Source organism: Selaginella moellendorffii, unplaced genomic scaffold (assembly GCF_000143415.4).
Source record: "Selaginella moellendorffii unplaced genomic scaffold, v1.0 SELMOscaffold_0, whole genome shotgun sequence".
Lineage (NCBI taxonomy): Eukaryota > Viridiplantae > Streptophyta > Lycopodiopsida > Selaginellales > Selaginellaceae > Selaginella > Selaginella moellendorffii.
Window position 1 is genome coordinate 2411358 of NW_003314261.1, and position 16524 is coordinate 2427881.

Sequence of the window (16524 nt, forward strand, 5' to 3'; positions counted from 1 at the left end):
GCCATTCTTTGATAGATAACTGGAAGATCTGGAACCATCATTCGAAGTCAGAGAGAAAGAACCAAACCGGAAGTTAAACTGAAAGATCTATAACAAGATCAAGCGGGACATCAAACAAGTTATACAAAGCCTTGATAGTTGATAGTTAGTTGGGTATCAAGTCTGACTGTCATCGGTACCTAAACTGGAGCTCGAAATCAGATAAAAAGAGTTAGCAGAGAAATATGTCTGCCTTTTTACCTTGGTGATGAAGTGCAGGATCCCTTGAGAAGGGAAGCCACGGCGTGGGCGACGTCTTTCCGAATTGCCTTCTTGACATCTCCCCTCTTTGGAGACGAGGAAGTAGAGCCCCGACGACTGAAGGAAGCATCGTTTCCCATTTCTCTCCTTGCTTCTTTCTCGCCAAGCAACCTCTTTATCTCCTCTTCGATTCCACCAATGATGATAGCTTGATACCGTTCTGCATTATCTCCATTGCTCGAATATAGTCTGATCAGCACAGGAAGGAAAAAAAAAGAAAAGAATGAGATAAAGCTTTCGAAAGTTTTTGAAACATACCTGGAGTTACTGAAACAAGCTTTTACTTGACGTTAAAACTGCGTGACCGGACGTTGGAGAGCATTGCTAGAGCGGAGCCCGAGTGACACTCATCGTCCATCGTCAAAACTTTATCGGCAGCTCGCTCGGCACGCTTCACATCTTCGTGATTCGTGCACGCCCCCAGGAACGCCGTCCACAGCACCACACTCGGCGCCACCGGCATCTCGCTCGCCAGCTCTTCGGCTTCGTCGAGCCGGCCTTTACGTCCCAGGAGATCAACCACGCATCCGAAGTGCTGGACAGTCGGAGAAACTCCAAAGTCTTGTTCCATGGACGAGAAGAGAGCTTGAGCCTGTTGGAGAAGCCCCCTGTGGCTGCAAGAGCTTAGCACGTTAATGAAAGTGACCGAGTTTGGTACCTGGCCTTGGAGCTGCATGAGCCGGAACAGCGCGAAGCACGAATCTCCACCACTGGCCTGAGCAAAACATCCCAGTAGCGAGTTCCACGAGACCACGTTTTGTTTTTCCATGAGCCGAAACACCAGAGCAGCTTCATCCAAGTGCCCAAACTTGGCGTACATGTTGATGAGTGAATTCCCAACACCAACGTCGTAATGATCGAGTTTCCTCTCTGCAACCAGCACATGAATTTTCCTGCCCTGGCTCGGACTTCGGGATGAGTCGATGGCAATGATAACAGCAGCTTTGCTCGGCCTGACACCTTCCAGTTGCATTTCGCAGAATAGCTTCAGTGACTTGTCGACATGGCCATTCTGAGCGCACTGTCCAGCAAGTGTCTTCCACAAAAGCGGTTCCCGACGAGAGCTCAGAGCTCTAAAGACCTGTGTGGCTTGGCCAAGCTCCCCGCATTGTCCATAAAAGTTAACTAGTGAGGTACCAATCTCCGGCTCGTCTTCAATCTTAACGCCTGTGTTGATGATCTGTTCGTGAATCTCCCGGCCCGTTTTGTAGTCCCCCAGCACACCACAGGCATCCAAGACAACCGAAAACGTGACTGCGTTCGGTGCCAAATCCATCTGTCTAAAGAGCTCCACCGCCTCTTTCGTTTCGTCGCGTAGAACATACGCCGAGATGATGCTGTTCCAGGAGACGATATCCCGGATCACCATGCTGTCGAAAATCCTCCTGGCCTCTTGCAAGCAGTTGCATCTGGAATACAGAACTATAAGAACGTTGGCCGATTTAGTATTGACAAACTCCATACCAGCCTCTTTCAAGAGCTCGTGTGCCAGCTTCAACGACTTTAAATCCCAGCATGCGTTAATGAAGGCAACGAGCGATATCTCGTCGCACTTGACACCTTCCAGCTGCATTCTCCAGAAAAGAGCCGCTGCTTCTCTATTTCTACCTCGCTGCGAAAACGCCTCGATAGCTCCTGTCCAGTGAAAAGCATTAGTCGAGTGGTGGTTTAAAAACTCTAGCAATAACTTACGAGCCACCTCAAGCTCGCCACAACGGCCATACAAGTTGGTGAGTGTGGCACCGACGATCTCGTCCATTATCAGGCCCGCTTCTACGATCAAGCCATGAATCCAGGTGACGTGCTTCAATCCCCACGATGTTCTCGAGCTGCCAAGATCACTACACGCCGTTAGAACAGTGGTGAATGTAACCTTGTCAACTTTGATACCTTCTACCAGCATTGCGTGGAAGAGCTCCAGCGCTCTGGCTCCATCGTTCTTTGCCACTGCTCTAATGATCGACGTCCAGCTGACCGTGTTCTTGAGCGGCAACGCATGAAACATCCTCACTGCCTGGCCGGTATCACCACACCGCTCATACATGCAGAGCAGCGCGTTTCCCACAACAACATCCCGCTCCAAGAATCCTTCTCGGACGATGCATTCCCCGATGATCTTTCCCGTGCCAAGAGCCTCGGGGCCGCCGCAAGACCCAAGGAGAACCACAAAGGTTACGCCGTCGGGCCTCACATTCTCGCCCAGCATTCGCCTCAGGAGCTGCAGTGCGGTGCCGTGATGCCCCCGCTGGGCATACGCCGCGACGATCGCCGTCCAGGAGAAGAGATTCCTCACCTGCATATCCTCGAAGACCTGGCGCGCGCTGGAAATGCTGCCGCAGCCGCCATACATCGCGATGAGGTGATTGACGAGGACGAGATCGAGCGCGCCGCCCTGCGCCATGATCCAATGCGCCCGCCGCCCCTCCGCCAGCGCCCCGTGGCGCTGGCATTGCTCGAGGAGCTCAACCCTAAACCTGTGACTGCAACGCTCCCCCTCGACAAGACGGCGCTGGATCATCCAAGCGATATGGCTGCGCGCCATAGGGCCCAAGTGGCCATACGTTTATACTTTATTAATAGTAACAGTAATAAACGCGCGAAGATACCACTGCATTAAAAAAGGTGAGAAAAAAAATCGCGTGTGTGAAAGGACACACAAGAGTAACATGATGGGGACGTTGCTAGGGGGCAGGGTGGCAGCGGGGAATCGAACCCCTGACCTCCTTGCGTGTGTGAGACCATCATCCAGCTGTGTTTGTGCGTGCTCTCTCTCCTTTGTCGTGCGTGCGTTTGCGGCACCACCAAGCGCGAGCTAGCTATCAATCAAACCAAACCAAACCCTAATTTTGTGGAGGAGGGAGGAGAGCTCGGCTATGGCGGCAGCGAGGGCTTTTTCTCCTCCTCCTAGCTTGCGGCGGCGCAGCGCCACGGCAACGAGCGGCCGCTCGGATTCCAAGCTCGTCTCATCGGGATCCGCGTAAAATCCTCGCCGCTCGGTGGAATCTTGCTCGCCGCCGGGAATGTGTTCTTGTTTGCTTCTCTCAGCAGGAGATTTCCACTTTTCCTCGCAATCTAGGTTCTCGTCGGCAGCGGTGTAGCAATTACGAGCTAATTGCTCGTTGGATTTTTCCTCCCATCCACCTCGGTTTCTTCGGTCCAAGCAAGCCCTTTTCTCTTCATAGAACACTCTGGTGCAGCTCCTTGTCTCGTTCCTTCCCCCCGTCGCTGCAGTGTCTCCGTTCGCTTTCGTGATATTGGTAGGAGAGATCGAAATCGATCTGCATGGAAGAAATATCCACCTAGAGGTATCTAGCTAGAACTTTCAAAGTTTATGACATGCCGTCCTCTTGTGGCACGAGTCGCTGTTCTTCCCCATGCCTTCCTTCTCTGGACTGCATCTCCTCGCCAAAAAGGATCGCCAATGGGTGGACTCGGTGGATCCAGGAGCAAAGCTCGCAAGTTGCTCCTGGTTTATGAATTGGGTTCCTGGAAGGAGTCCTGGGCGACGTACACGGCAGGCAGGCAGGCAGGCAGGCATTTGCTTTCATGGTACTCGCTCTCACTCATGATGCTGGGCTTGATCTTCCTTCAGTGAGAGCAGGGGCTAAAGGTGTGTGTGGTCAGATCAGCTACCCGGTGATTTGCAGAAGAAGAAGCTCCATCTGCAGTCTTCGATGGTGATGGTGAGGGGGCTCTTGTTTCTTGGCTGACGAGTTTCTCGGTTTCCATCTCCTCGATTAAAGCTAAAGCTATACAGTGTTGGTGGTATGCAGTGATCTCCCGCCGCGCCGGTGTCTTGGTCGTCGTCCTTGTGGGTGGCTCATGCTCCGGGAATGCGCATTCGAAGGCAGCAGCAGCAGCAGCGGATGGAGAGCTTGAGTGTTACTGTTCTTCCTGCAACTCTGCTGCAAGAGAGAGACTCAAAGTCGTCGTGCTCGGAGGCCATCCCTGGCAGTTTGTCCAGATCCAGGAGGTCGACCAACTGGCTGGACAAGCTCCGGGCCTCCAAGGGGTTCTCGCCGGAGCCCAAAGTCGAGATTGAGGAGTTTGTGAGGACCCTCCATGGGAATTCTTCCGGAGATTCCAAGAGCAGCGGCGTCACAGCGACCGCTCCTTTGCGCTCATCGGCTGGGAATGTAGCCGACTGCAATGCCGCCAGCGGCAGCGGCAGCGGCACCACCTCAGAGGAGAAGCTTTGTGCTGTGGAAGACAAAGTTGGATTTCCAGGAGGGGATTGCAAGGTGGAGGATGACAGACGTGGTGAAGCAGAGGTTGCTGTAGTGGGTACAATGGATTTGGTACAATTTGAGCAGTGTGATTCTTTTGACCCCGACGGTTCGAAGGCCAAGCCCAGCAGCAGCAGTGGCCAGTGCATGAAGCTGTCGAATTCTTCCGAAGGGCTCTCGCAAGTTTGTCCAAGTGAAGGCTCTTCGCCGGAGGAGAACGGGAAAGGCAAGTCTTTAAGCCCGGGAATCAGTAATGCAGATAATGGTAACGCCATTGCTCCGGCCAAAGCTTGTGGGGACTACGACGTCTACGCGTTTGGATTGCCTCGGGAAGACTTCGAGCCGTCCCAAGGGTGTGTGACGACGGTGAAGCAGCAGCAGCGGAAGCAGCAGCGCAAGAGGAAGCAGCAGAGGCCGAGGAGCTGCCCGAAAACAAACACCTTTTCTCCCGGGCAGGAGGTAACTGGACCTTTACTGCAACGAAGGAACCTGGAGCTCCTGCGGCTGGGGAGCTACTGTGTGCAGGAGAGGGGGAGTCCAGAGTCAGAGAAGGCGAATCCCGTGTGCCGGACTCAACTGGCATTGCGGCAAGAGTATCTGACTGCGACACCGTTGAATTGCAGTGACGAGAAGAGGAGAAGTTGCGCGAGCTTGACAACCAGCTGCATGGAGAAGATGCGCGCCTTCAGCCTGCGGAGCCAGTCCTCTACAGAGTCGGACGGAAACGGGAGCGATAGTACGTCCGACTCGTTGACCCTTCGCAGGCGAGGGATGAAGCAGTCAAAGGATCTACAGGGTGCTATTTGCTCCAAGAGGAGAAAGTTGTATGCTGCTGGAGCTCCTGTTACTGTAAGCCGCGTTTGTTGCACATTAGCCGTGGTCGTTAACAACTTGGATTTGCAGCCATTCCAGGTGGAGCGAACATTGTCTTTGCAGAAAGATGACCACTTGCAGGCACGGAGGAGGTATGTAGTTCTCAGCCCACTGCTGCAAAGCTCGTGTTCTTATTTGACTCTTTCCAGGACACCGCAAACGAATGGCTTTTTCGGTAAGGACGTGGCTATCCTTACAGCTACTGTACTAATTGGACTTTATTTCTTTGTGTTCTTTGAGCAACAGATATTGCTTCGTCCATGCTTAGAGCACCACTCGGTGTCTCCAAAACTTTGCCTCCTCCTGACGATCCTCCCGACCACCCGGCGAGCCAACCGAAGGATACACTCGCCTCCTCAGTCTACCAGGTATTCATGAAGGCTGGCAAGAACGGCTTGACAACACGGGAGGCCGTCTCCAAGATCATCGAGGAAAAGCTTCCGGGGCTCGGGGAATGCAGCGTGGTGGCGAGGGTGGAAGTGGGGAAGATCGTGCGCACGTCTCCTTACTTCATGGAGCTGGAGGAATCAAGGTTTGTACTGTGCAGTGCAATAACCGGCATAGAAGACAAAGCAAACAACAAAGGCCCAGGGGCGGAAAAGGTAAAGGAACAGGTGTACGAGCTCCAGAACTGGGCCGCTCTTGCAGTTAGACGGGCGCGGACAGGCAAAACGAGAAGGAAACCAATCCGTGACAGGAGTGGTCTGGCAGTGTCAGTAGTGGGAAAACCAGGTAGCGAGGAGAATAGTAAAGCAGCAGCACCAGCAACAGCACTCCAGCAGAAGCAGCCCCAGCAGCATCAGCAGCAGCAGCAGCAGCAGCAGCGTGAACAGGAACCGCCCCGGAAGCGACGACTGAAGTCTGTACAGCAGGATAGTACAGGTCTCGGGAACCGCTGCAACCGGTCTGATGGCAAAGGCTGGCATTGCCCGCTGCTAGCACAGGTCGGGTACTTGCTTTGCGACCACCATCTGGACAGGTTGCGAGCAAAGTCAGGCTCCAAGGCGAGGAGGCCCAACAAAAACCGAGCCGAGAAGCGGGCCAACAACAACACCACCACCAAGAACAGTGCTGGAAACCACGCCACCGCCGCCACCAACAGAAATAGCAACAAAGGCAACAACAACGTCACCACCACCAACACTGGTAGGGGTAAGCAGGGAAAGGCTAGTCACAGGAATGGATTTAAAGCTCCGGCGCCACCGCCGCCGACGAATCCAAGTGGGAGGGAGGCGTGGGGGTCTCGTCAGTCTTTGGGTGTAGCGAGAGTAGGACGGGGTAGCGAGAAGCGGCAGAAGAAGGCCGAGGAGCTGCAGGACGAGTCCGGTGGAGAGGAGGTGACGACGTTTGGGTTGAGGTTCTAGATAGGAGGAACAGGAGGAGTGGCAATCCCAATCTCAATCCCAGCGGTGATGAGATTGATGATCACTGAAGAAGAGCCGGGGTGCTTGGATCATAAAAGGTGGAACTTGGAAGAACAGTGGTGGTGGTGGAGGAGAAGAGCGAAGAGGAGGTGACGACGTTGGGGTTGAGATCCTAGACAGGAACAGGGAGCGGATCGCTTGGGCCATCAAAGTTGGAACTTGGAAGAACAGTGGTGGAGGATAAGAGCGAACGTTTGGGTTGAGGTTCTAGATAGGAACAGGAGGAGGAGGATTCGGTGGCGATCCCAATCTCAATCCCAGCGTTTGATGATCGCTGATGGAGAACTTGGAAGAGCAGCGGTGGAGGAGACGAGAGCAAAAGACACTGGCGGCGATGATGAGGTGGTAATAACCCACGCACTTTGATTGGAGAGATTTTTTGGAGAATGGTAAGTTAGGTGGAGGGGAACATTGATTGATTTGATTTGATTTGATGGAAGCGGCGCACAACAGTGGCAGTGGCAGCGGCAGCATCGCAATTGGTTTGTTGCAGCGGCGACGCAAAAAAGAGGAGAACAGCAAAAAAAAAAAAGAGAGAGAGCCAAAAGCGACGATCGATCAAAGTTTGTACAGGAAAGAACCATTCATTCTTTTAAAGAAGGGGAAAAAAAAAGGGCACAGTAAAAGTAAGAAAAGGTGTTTTGTTTGGTAGGAAGTGAGGTACTCTTACCCCTTCGTGGAGTGAAAGCGAGACAAGGAATCTTTTTTTTAAATGCCCGTGCTTGCCTCCCTCTCGCTGGGACTCCGAGGGTTTAGGGTTTTCTCTCGCTTTGGCTTTTGGGCGAGGAGGGGATGGCGGATGATGCCGCCTACTTGGCGCTCGTGGAGCGCTTCAAAGCTGTGCTCGGCGGCCCCGATCTCGCGGGACATGCGAGCGCTGGCGGCGATCTGGCGGTTGAATCGGTGAGTTTTTGCCTTTTTCGTGAGGATTTTTGGCGAGAATCGTTCCGGGCACGGCATTGATCCTGGGATTCTGCGTTTCTAGGTTGGCGAGAAGCGGAATCGAGTCGGCGAGGGCGAGGGGGAGGAGAGGAACAAGCCGAGCAAGAAAGGACGCGGGGCGAGCGAATGGTTTCTGGTGTACACGCAGTCGAGCATTATGAGGAAGCAGAGGTCTGTTGGTTTGTTTGTTTTGCTTATTTGTTTGCTTTCTCGGAGTGGCATGGAATGTAATGAACTTCCTTTGCTTATCTCAGCTCATTGATGGTTTCCTTGGAAGCATTTTTCTTTTCCTCCTGTTTTCTGGGAGCGGTCAGTTTGATTTCATTCTTTGATGATTTTCTTGACTTACATTAGCTTTTTTCATTCTCTAGCAGTGTTTTGCCTCATTCCATTGGCTTTTTCTTTTCTTTTTGTCTCTTGTGTTGCATTTCCTATTGCTTTTTGTAGCTCCTTTTCCTGTTTTCGTTGATAATTTCGTGTCTATAGATACATGTACAATGTTGCAGACGCCCGGGTAGCGCAGTACGTCGAAAAAGGACTTTCGGATAATCTCTTTATCAGCGACGTCTCGTCGTCGTCGAATCTATGGGCTCTCATTTTGGACGCTTCAACCGGCTTCACGGCGCAAGAGTACTTGATCTCTTCCGTGTTTCTCAACAAGGTACCGAACGTATGTTTCTTTTCGATGTCACGGCTCATTCTTTGTACGCAAAGGAATGGATCGTGGAACACTGGAACAAAAACTACTTCATTACCGCGGTAGCGGGTGCTAGCAATGGACATTCACTACTCGTCATGTCCAAAGGTACGTGTCTGGGAATCATTTAAAGTTATAAATTGGTTTCTCTTGCCAGGACCACCTTACACTCAGCAGTCGTATAAGATATCCAGGAAGTTCCCGTTCACCTGGATAAAGAAGAAGTGGCGTCAAGGCTTTTTCGTGACCAATCTCACTGCCACTGGCAAGCGCTGGGCAGCGGTAATGTCAAAGACAACGTTTTTTAATGATCAGGTTCGCCTTGCTTGCACAATTTTCTAAGTCATTTGCTTTTTCAATCTATCCAGTACGTAGAACTTGACTGCACTTACACCCGGGATAGACTTAATCGGCTCCGTGGCCGGGGCTTCCAAATCACTGCTGTTGGCAATACTCCGGAGCACGCAGCAGTGGTTCTTAGTTCCTTCTCTGGAGAAAATGGACAGGGCCGTTTTCCAGCTGCTGAGCAACAAGCATCGATCTCGGGATCATTTCCCAGCAATCAAGTCAAGGTAAGTTTTTCACTTTCTCAGTCCTCTCTTTCTTCTTCTTCTAGTTTCTTTCAGCTTGCTGAAATCTATTTCTTCCTCTTCATCTTCTTCGTCTGTGCTTGTAAGTTTGGATTTTAGAATTGAAGAAGAGTTGATCGCTTACAAGCATTGCAGGAGAATTGGACAAGGCGACTATACATCTCGCAAATGAGCTATGGACGCACAAACCATTTCGAAGGAAAGGCTGTGAAGCTCGCGATTGGCAGGCCGGTAACTAACAGCGGTGAAGTAACAATGGCGCTGTAAGAAAAAAATTGATTTTGCCTTGTACAAAGTAAAAGCGCTTTTTGTTCTTAGTTTAGTCTCCTCGTGGTCAACCTAACTAGGGTTTCTCGCGATTCAGCTGGCGATCTCCAATGCGGGAGCTGGAGAGATCGCAGATCCAGGCCCGTTGGGAGGATTCGCGTCGAGATTACAGGTAGCGCTGGAGGATGGGTGGGATTTTGCGAGAGGATTCGGGAATGTAGCCAGCGGCCCGGTGGATTTTGTAAATCGCGCGTGCTCGCTCGCCCGCGGCCACCATGATGATGGCTTATGGATGGCCGAGGCTCTTCCCGCTGTCAGCTTCGTCGCGGCAATTCGTCATCTATCTGAAGGTCTTGGAGGATTTGCTGCTTGTTGTGACCAAGAGCGAGATAGAAATATGGAGCTTCGCACAGGTAGCGTACTGTTTTCTCTCTTTGATCGATTTGCGGGAGCGCTTTTAACATTGGGTGTTCTTCCAGCATAGAATAAAGCTCGGGCATTGCGTTAGAGAAGCGTCATCTTTGGACAAGGAAGGGCCAAATGCGTTTGCGGTCTGGAAAGCCGATGGAAAATCTCTTGCTGTCATTGTAAGTTCTTTCTCTTCCTTTTTTTTCCATAGTTTCTGATGCTATGTCGCTTTGTTCTCTCTTTTTTTCTTATGAATTCTTCAGACTGCTGGCTTTTTTTTCTCTGTCTATGAGATTGCCATCTCTGGCAAGAAGCTTGCCGATGCAAACCATGCGGTCGACTTACTCCATTTCAAATGTGGCTTCAACACTAGACTGTCTCAAAGAGTGACAGCGTAAGGCAGGTCTCTGGTTTGTTCGTTTTGATGTTCTCTCTTTTACAGACTTACGAGTGACGATGCGTCGATCCTCCTCGGCTTGTCAGATGGTTCCTTGGCAGTGATGTCTTGGACGGGAGAGGTAGCTGTTCCTTTCTTAGCTAAACTCTCTAGTTATAACTGGATCATTACAGGAAGTGGGGAACGTTAAACTTCGCGGCGGCTTTGTTCCGTTAGTCGGCATCCTGCCTCTTTCCGTGGAAAATGGAAATTTGGAAGCATCTGGCCTGGGAGTTGTTCAACTTGAAACGTCAACTGTCTTGCAAATGCTGGTGGTGGTTTTTATGGATGGTCGTGTCCTTCAGTGCTCGATCGACCGTAGGAGCCCAGCTGATATCAAGCCGGAAAAATGGGCCTCTATATTTGATGCTGTTTGCACATCCATCGGCCAGCAACTCCAGTTGCTAGCAGTCGGCTCAAGACGTGGAACAGTCGAGCTGTTAAACTTGGCTGATAACCTCTCTCATATTCGGACCATTTCGCTCTTGGACTGGGGGTAAGCATCCATTTCGTCCTAGTCGTTTCGGGTTTTCTGAGTTTTATGTTTTGCAGGTATTCCGTAGAGGACACTGGCTCCGTCGCGTCCATGAGCTGGACACCTGATAACTCTTCGCTTGCTGTTGGATGGAAGAACAGAGGGATTTCTGTGTGGTCTGTCTCGGGCTGTCGACTTATGTGCTCCATCCGCCAAGGGAGTGTAAGTAATGCATTTTCTCCTGCTTCATCTGGAGTTGACGCATCGAGACATGAGCCTTTGGCAAATGGTGCAGCACATTTGGCTTGGGGACCGCATGGCTTCAGCTTAATAGCTGCCGGGCCAAGAAACGTTAAGGGGCTTCTGGAGTTTTCTTTCGCCAAAAGTTCTCTAAAACGATGTGTATCCGGGAGTTCTCATATCCTGGATGTACTTTATGGAGAAGACAGATTGCTCCTTGTTGAGTTTGACGAGGAAGACGAGCTTAAGTTACGGCATCTGATGATTCCGGTATGTTATGGGCAATTTCATTCGTCAACTATTTTGCTTGTCTTCTTTGCTTTTCCAGAAAACTTACATAAGTGAAGGCTGGCCGGTGAGGCATGTGGCTATTAACGAAGACGGAAGCTATTTGGCAATAGCTGGCAAGCAGGGTGTGATTCTTTACGACGTTCTGATGAAGAGGTGGCGTGTCTTTGGCGACATAACGCAAGAGCGGCAGATTCGCTGCTTCCAGTTGATCTGGCTTGACAAAATCATAGTTCTACTCAATTATCGTGAGGCGACTGATTCGTAAGCTATTTCGTATTCTTGACCCGTATTTTATACATTGCGCTTGACAGGTATGAATTAAGTCTGTATCCAAGGTTTCATCTTGATGAGAGCTCGCTGTTGTGCCGCAAGATGCTGCCTGGGAATCCTATAACGATGGACATCTGGCAGCAGTACATCCTCGTTGCATTTGCTCCTTTTGATCTGAGGATTTTTCGTGTCACCATGGATGGGAATGTAACTCCTTTCAAGGTTCCAGTTGTCCAGGTACATATTCACCTTCGGTTTTTCTTTTCTTCTTGTGCTAAAATGTTTATGTTCATGCCAGCTAGACACAGTACGGGAGCTGTCAATTGTTAGTGTCAAAAGGGCTCCTGTGGCACTGCAGTTAGTACCACCACAAAGAAGCCCGGAATCATCTCAGCAACCTGGCAGGTACATTTTTGTTAATCATCTTGTTCTGAAAGTCTCAAGCTAAGTATTTGAACTATAGGTGCGTGGTTTTGCGTAACGATGGAGAGCTATCAATACTTGACCTTGACAAAGGCAGTGAACGAAGCCTTGCAACTGGTATCGAGAGATACTGGCTGACGTCCGGCAATGCACATATCAAGGGTCTAGCGGAAGAAATATCCTGGTGGGCGTATGGTCACCAGGGAATGCAGGTACTTTCATTGAATGTGCCAGCTATGTTACGTACGTTCTCACACGAAACTCCAGGTCTGGTACCCGTCGTCTTTGTCGGCTGATAAAACGTCACAGGTAAGCCTTGCACAGCACAAGTAGCTTCTTTACGAGTCTCGTGACCTTGTTTATCCAGCTGGACCCTGAAATTGGGTTCGATAGAGAAGTTTATCCGTTGGCTCTTTGCCCTTCTGCTGGTGTTCTTGTCGGGGTCTCACAACGCTTGTCGGTATCAACATGCAGCGAGATGCCGTGTTTTGAGCCAATTCCTCAAGCCGAAACTATTCTTCCTTGTTTGCTTCATCATTTACTTCAGGTATGTGTAAACTTTTTGTGAAAGAGATGTTTAACGTCCTCTGCTGTTCTGACAGCGTAACAAGCAAGACGAGGCGTTGCAGCTCGCAAAGCTGTCTGCAAGAAATCCACACTTTTCTCACTCTTTGGAATGGCTGCTCTTCAGAGTCTTTGACGGTGCAATATTCAGGTATGCTGCTTGCGCGTAAAAGTTTTGGTTTAGCCTTTTATGTTATTGTTCACAGACAGAATCCCAAATCCAACCTGGAAGTCTCGACAAAAAAGACTAGTCTCCTCGAGCAAGTATGCGAGCTGATACGCAATTTTCCAGAATATCCAGATGTAGTTGTCAGCGTCGCTAGGAAAACAGATGGTCGTCACTGGCCTCTACTTTTTGCCGCCGCAGGAGACTCCACAAAGTAAGTTGCTATGCTTGTTTCTACATTGTACTGATGATAATGATCGCAGACTTTTTGAGGAATGCTTTGAAAGAAAGAGTTACCATACCGCAACGTGTTACATCTTGGTATTTATTATAGATGCGTGCGTCTTACTCTCTAATCGGTGAATGGTCGTTTGAAGGTGATTGCTAAACTGGAAGGTCCGTCCGTAAGCCAACGGGGAGCTCTTCGTTTGCTACAGGTGTGGAACGTTCTCCACTTCCCTTAATAAGAAATTTATGTTCCTGCAGGCAACACTAGATGAGTTTATGTATGAACTTGCTGGAGAATTGGTACGCTTTCATTATAACTCGTGGTCCTATTTAATAACCGTGAAAACATGCAGGTTCAGTTTCTGTTGAGAATCGGGCGTGAGTACGAAAATTCTGATAAGGAGCTCGGTAGAAGTAACAGTAATACCTTGACCACATTCTTTCTTAGATTGCCGTCGTCGACCAGACGGTAGTTACCGTGAGCTAATTCGTGTTTTGTTTCTGATTTGTCTCTTTTTTTTTTTCTTTTCAGGGCGTCATTGAGTGAGACAGATCTTCTCACGTCCACAGTTAGAAAGATTTTGGAGGATCATGCCGGGGGTTTGATGTCAAGGAGAGCTCTCTCCGATCTTGTTGCATTTGTCAAGGAAACTCAGTTCAATCTCACGGTAGGCTTCTGAAGAGAAAGCTCGCTAGCTTTTGTTAACTCAAGGAATCTCTTTTGTAGAAATTTCTGCAGGCCGAAAGAGATAAGTCAGCGAGATTAGATGACTTCGCCTCCGCTCTTCGATCAATGAGTGAAAAGGTAAGTGCTCGCCGACTCTAGGCTCTGCTAAAATATGTGAAGTCTTGTCTTTGCAGCTTTGCATGGACGTCCTCCAGAACAGGCTTGATGCCGAGTTTTTGCTGGCACACATGTGTACCGTCGGGTTCCGAGAATGGATTGTGGTGCTTTCGACGCTTTTGAGGCGCGTCGAGGTTGGCCTGGAATGTTTGATTCCGTTAACGTTCTCTAACGTGTCTCGTCCTGTCAGCTTCTGGTGGAGATCTTCCGTGGTGACGTCCGCCTGTGGCAAGCGTATAGCAGAACACTTAAAGTACGTAATGGTGATGCTCATCCTGTGTTATTAGACTGATAAGTTTGCCTGCAGTCGCATCGAGATTTTGTCGAGTACCAGGACCTCCTTGTAGAGCTGGAGAGCTCCTTGGCATAAAATGGTAAGGACATTCTCTATTCCTCTTCTAAAGTCATTCTCGTTATGGTTGTCTGCTGTGCAGGACACTGTAAATTTTTGCTACTTGTTTATGTCTTCCAACCAGAGACCTTTTGTCGAGTGTGTGCGAAAGTGGTAGACGAAAAAGAAGAGAAGCAAGGCGGTACAGGACACGGGGAAACACAAGAGTAAGATTGCTATTATTCCCGAGAGTGATGACACCGCAGCAGTGATTCCATAGCGCAAGTTGAGTTGTCACGACCGGCAACAAAGGTGTCAAAGAAAGAAGGCGAGCTGTGCTCAAAGCGCTGGATCTCTAGACAACCCCGGCGCTGTTGGCACTGGCGTGGATGGAGGAGGGATGATCGATCATAAAGCGAAAGTGAAACAAGCAGTGCAAAAAAAAAACTCTAGTAAGATTCCTGTCGCGAAGCAAAGCAGGGAATCATTCAGTGTTCTTCGCCGCGCGCGCAAACTTTTTTCTCGTGTAGTTTGGGCTTTGTTTCCCATGCGAATGGTTTGGCGCATCACGAAATAATCGTAGGAGCAAACAGCGCAGCCATCAAGCGCACATTGACCACTCTGGCCACCATACAGATAGTAATGGGGGCGTTTTTTTTCTTGTCCTACTATACAATGGAATATAAGAATTTCTCGTGGTTCTGATGAAGAAGCTTCCATGCAAGCTTTTCTAGTTCTTTAATAATTTCTTCTTCTTCTTCTACTTCTTCTTCTTTTCTGGAGCTTATATTCATTTAAAATATAAATATAATATGTGAATTAAAAGTGTGAGTCTTTTAAGAAGCTGCCAAGCCCTCAAGTGTGCTTACTATATGTCTATCCAGCCAGCTTTGTAGCAGCAAGCCAAGTGTCCCCCCCTTTGGGAGAGTTCAAAGGCCTGAGGGAGTGTTTGTGTTTGACTCGGGACAAGTTATGGAGGGTCTTGCAACGCCCAATGGGGTTCCATTGATTCCCCGCCGCGCATAGCTTTCTCAAAGCTTTCTTTCTTTTGCGAAACGTGAGCGTGCAAAGCCTTGTCCCACGCCCGGGAGACCTCACCCCCATTTTCTAATCACCCAAAGCTTATGATACCATATGATTACGATGCCCATTTGGGGATCCCTCTCCTTACCACCCATGGTTGTTCCATGGTTCACATACATACATATATATATATTTACCACCTATAATTTCTTGCTAATATTTTAAAATAGTATAGTTTTATGCTTTGCTTGGGCCTTAAACAATCCAAACATGACTATGTATGTATTGGTGTTAACAGTAGTGTGGACTTTGGAACAACAGCAATATACTAATATTTTAAAATCTTATCATGCCCAACTAATAAGCACAAGATCAACTATACCAACAAGAACAATAACAAGTAATAATTGAGAATTGACTCTTAGCGCGACTGTTTCCGTACAAAGCGTAACTAAGACCACCGACGTTGAAATATTTTAAATCAGATTTTTAAAAGCCTGTGCTGCAGGTCTGCTCCTGAAATCCAATCTAAAACGAGAGCAAAGCGAGCCTTTTGTCGAATGTAGAAAGTATAATACGTCCTTCCCGTTTGTGAGGGTTACTATTTCCGGTAATGTGACAACTTAGGATACAGTAAGGTGGTCTTGTTCATATCTGGGCTAATGTACTTGCTGTGCTATAAAATAATTCCCCTCGAGGAGCCTTTTGCCTCATTTGCGAGTGTATGTGTGTTTTCTGTGTGTGTGTGTGCCAAAAGAGAACACCAAAGAGAGAGGACAAGAAATTTCTAGTCGAGGAGAGCATTCACTCGCTGCTAAGTTCGAGAAGAAGCATAGAAATCTTTCATAAGATCGCGAGCGAGAGAGAGAGAGAGATTGTGTGTGTGTGTGTGTGCTATAATAGAGCTTTGTTTTTGTGTGCTTTTGTTTTGAACGCTATCTCTCTCTCTTTCTCTCTCTCTCTCTCTCTCGCTTTTATTTGTAACGCTCAGAGAGGTCTCGGCTTTGGCCGGGGCTTTGATCGCACTGCCGCGGTGCTGTCACTCAATATCGGTGCTGTGTGCCTCACATAAATTCGCTCGCTTCTCAAGGAAAAACCTTGTGTCACTTCCTCGATGGATCAACAGCAGGTTTTGCGTCTCCTCCCTGATACTCTCTCCACACTTTTGGGAAGATACATCCCGTTTGAGCGAGAGAGATTGCAAGTGGCTTGAATCTCCGTTATCTCCCGTGACTCAATCAAGTTGCTCTGGATGGCTTTGTTTGTCAGTAGTTTCGTTCGTTCATCACTTTCAGTAGCTTCTTGCGAAGATTGCGATGTTTGCGTTTGGATTTTGTTTCTGTGGATGATTGCTCGGCTTTGGCAAGTGTATTTGGAGGGACAAATTTTTGGTGCTGGCTTGCTTGAATTTCTCTTGTGGCTTGCGGAAGATTGCGACCTGTGTTGAAATGCATCACAAAGTTTGTGTCTGTTTTCTGTTCTCTTGTGGCTGTACTACGGCTGTAC

The 16524-nt window shown here is 49.2% G+C and overlaps 4 protein-coding genes across 12 annotated transcripts; 3 read left to right on the forward strand and 1 right to left on the reverse strand.

The window, feature by feature from the left end:
- Positions 1-69: 69 nt before the first annotated feature.
- On the reverse strand, positions 70-3026 carry LOC9662951 (pentatricopeptide repeat-containing protein At4g39530). 7 transcript variants are annotated; one of them, XR_002992591.1, is made up of 3 exons: positions 559-3026; positions 241-489; positions 70-179 (listed from the first exon to the last, which is right to left on the reverse strand). XR_002992591.1 is itself a non-coding variant. In XM_024676566.1 (3 exons), exons 1-2 carry the CDS (start codon positions 2840-2842, stop codon positions 581-583), a joined length of 2205 nt encoding a protein of 734 aa, XP_024532334.1. In that variant the 5' UTR covers positions 2843-3026; the 3' UTR covers positions 120-489; positions 559-580. The 7 variants fall into 7 exon arrangements, 5 of the variants coding, with proteins under 5 accessions (XP_024532334.1, XP_024532341.1, XP_002960891.2 ...); XR_002992590.1 differs by having other exon boundaries at positions 70-184; XM_024676566.1 differs by having other exon boundaries at positions 120-489; positions 559-1935; positions 1993-3026.
- A 116-nt stretch (positions 3027-3142) lies between these two features.
- Positions 3143-7355, forward strand: LOC9641724. 2 transcript variants are annotated; one of them, XM_024676548.1, is made up of 5 exons: positions 3143-3983; positions 4058-5375; positions 5430-5491; positions 5549-5574; positions 5646-7355. In XM_024676548.1, exons 2-5 carry the CDS (start codon positions 4134-4136, stop codon positions 6761-6763), a joined length of 2448 nt encoding a protein of 815 aa, XP_024532316.1. In that variant the 5' UTR covers positions 3143-3983; positions 4058-4133; the 3' UTR covers positions 6764-7355. The 2 variants fall into 2 exon arrangements, with proteins under 2 accessions (XP_024532316.1, XP_024532308.1); XM_024676540.1 differs by having other exon boundaries at positions 4074-5375.
- A 195-nt stretch (positions 7356-7550) lies between these two features.
- On the forward strand, positions 7551-9369 carry LOC112346829 (casein kinase 1-like protein HD16). The gene is made up of 7 exons (XM_024676602.1): positions 7551-7726; positions 7809-7936; positions 8252-8426; positions 8480-8570; positions 8620-8777; positions 8831-9034; positions 9188-9369. Exons 1-7 carry the CDS (start codon positions 7616-7618, stop codon positions 9317-9319), a joined length of 999 nt encoding a protein of 332 aa, XP_024532370.1. The 5' UTR covers positions 7551-7615; the 3' UTR covers positions 9320-9369.
- A 27-nt stretch (positions 9370-9396) lies between these two features.
- Positions 9397-14611, forward strand: LOC9662952 (RAB6A-GEF complex partner protein 1). 2 transcript variants are annotated; one of them, XR_002992588.1, is made up of 25 exons: positions 9397-9732; positions 9799-9906; positions 9991-10121; positions 10170-10245; positions 10298-10659; positions 10716-11148; positions 11207-11430; positions 11481-11676; positions 11738-11844; positions 11903-12074; positions 12130-12171; positions 12230-12409; positions 12465-12577; positions 12633-12806; positions 12856-12913; positions 12970-13029; positions 13079-13120; positions 13174-13289; positions 13353-13488; positions 13548-13625; positions 13682-13798; positions 13855-13917; positions 13972-14038; positions 14099-14222; positions 14265-14611. XR_002992588.1 is itself a non-coding variant. In XM_024676529.1 (24 exons), exons 1-23 carry the CDS (start codon positions 9595-9597, stop codon positions 14032-14034), a joined length of 3189 nt encoding a protein of 1062 aa, XP_024532297.1. In that variant the 5' UTR covers positions 9397-9594; the 3' UTR covers positions 14035-14038; positions 14099-14611. The 2 variants fall into 2 exon arrangements, 1 of the variants encoding a protein (XP_024532297.1); XM_024676529.1 differs by having other exon boundaries at positions 14099-14611.
- Positions 14612-16524: the final 1913 nt, after the last annotated feature.

What these genes read in the sequence shown, in the direction of transcription:
- LOC9662951 (XM_002960845.2), bottom strand. Translation starts at nt 2,842, where the DNA reads ATGGCGCGCAGCCATATCGCTTGGATGATCCAGCGCCGTCTTGTCGAG.
- LOC9641724 (XM_024676548.1), top strand. Translation starts at nt 4,134, where the DNA reads ATGCGCATTCGAAGGCAGCAGCAGCAGCAGCGGATGGAGAGCTTGAGT. An exon ending in CACTTGCAGGCACGGAGGAG is followed by an intron (nt 5,492 to 5,548) that starts GTATGTAGTTCT and finishes GACTCTTTCCAG; the next exon opens with GACACCGCAAACGAATGGCT. An exon ending in GCAAACGAATGGCTTTTTCG is followed by an intron (nt 5,575 to 5,645) that starts GTAAGGACGTGG and finishes TTTGAGCAACAG; the next exon opens with ATATTGCTTCGTCCATGCTT.
- LOC112346829 (XM_024676602.1), top strand. Translation starts at nt 7,616, where the DNA reads ATGGCGGATGATGCCGCCTACTTGGCGCTCGTGGAGCGCTTCAAAGCT. An exon ending in GCGATCTGGCGGTTGAATCG is followed by an intron (nt 7,727 to 7,808) that starts GTGAGTTTTTGC and finishes CTGCGTTTCTAG; the next exon opens with GTTGGCGAGAAGCGGAATCG. An exon ending in AGCATTATGAGGAAGCAGAG is followed by an intron (nt 7,937 to 8,251) that starts GTCTGTTGGTTT and finishes TCGTGTCTATAG; the next exon opens with ATACATGTACAATGTTGCAG.
- LOC9662952 (XM_024676529.1), top strand. Translation starts at nt 9,595, where the DNA reads ATGATGATGGCTTATGGATGGCCGAGGCTCTTCCCGCTGTCAGCTTCG. An exon ending in ATGAACTTGCTGGAGAATTG is followed by an intron (nt 13,121 to 13,173) that starts GTACGCTTTCAT and finishes GAAAACATGCAG; the next exon opens with GTTCAGTTTCTGTTGAGAAT. An exon ending in AAACTCAGTTCAATCTCACG is followed by an intron (nt 13,489 to 13,547) that starts GTAGGCTTCTGA and finishes TCTCTTTTGTAG; the next exon opens with AAATTTCTGCAGGCCGAAAG.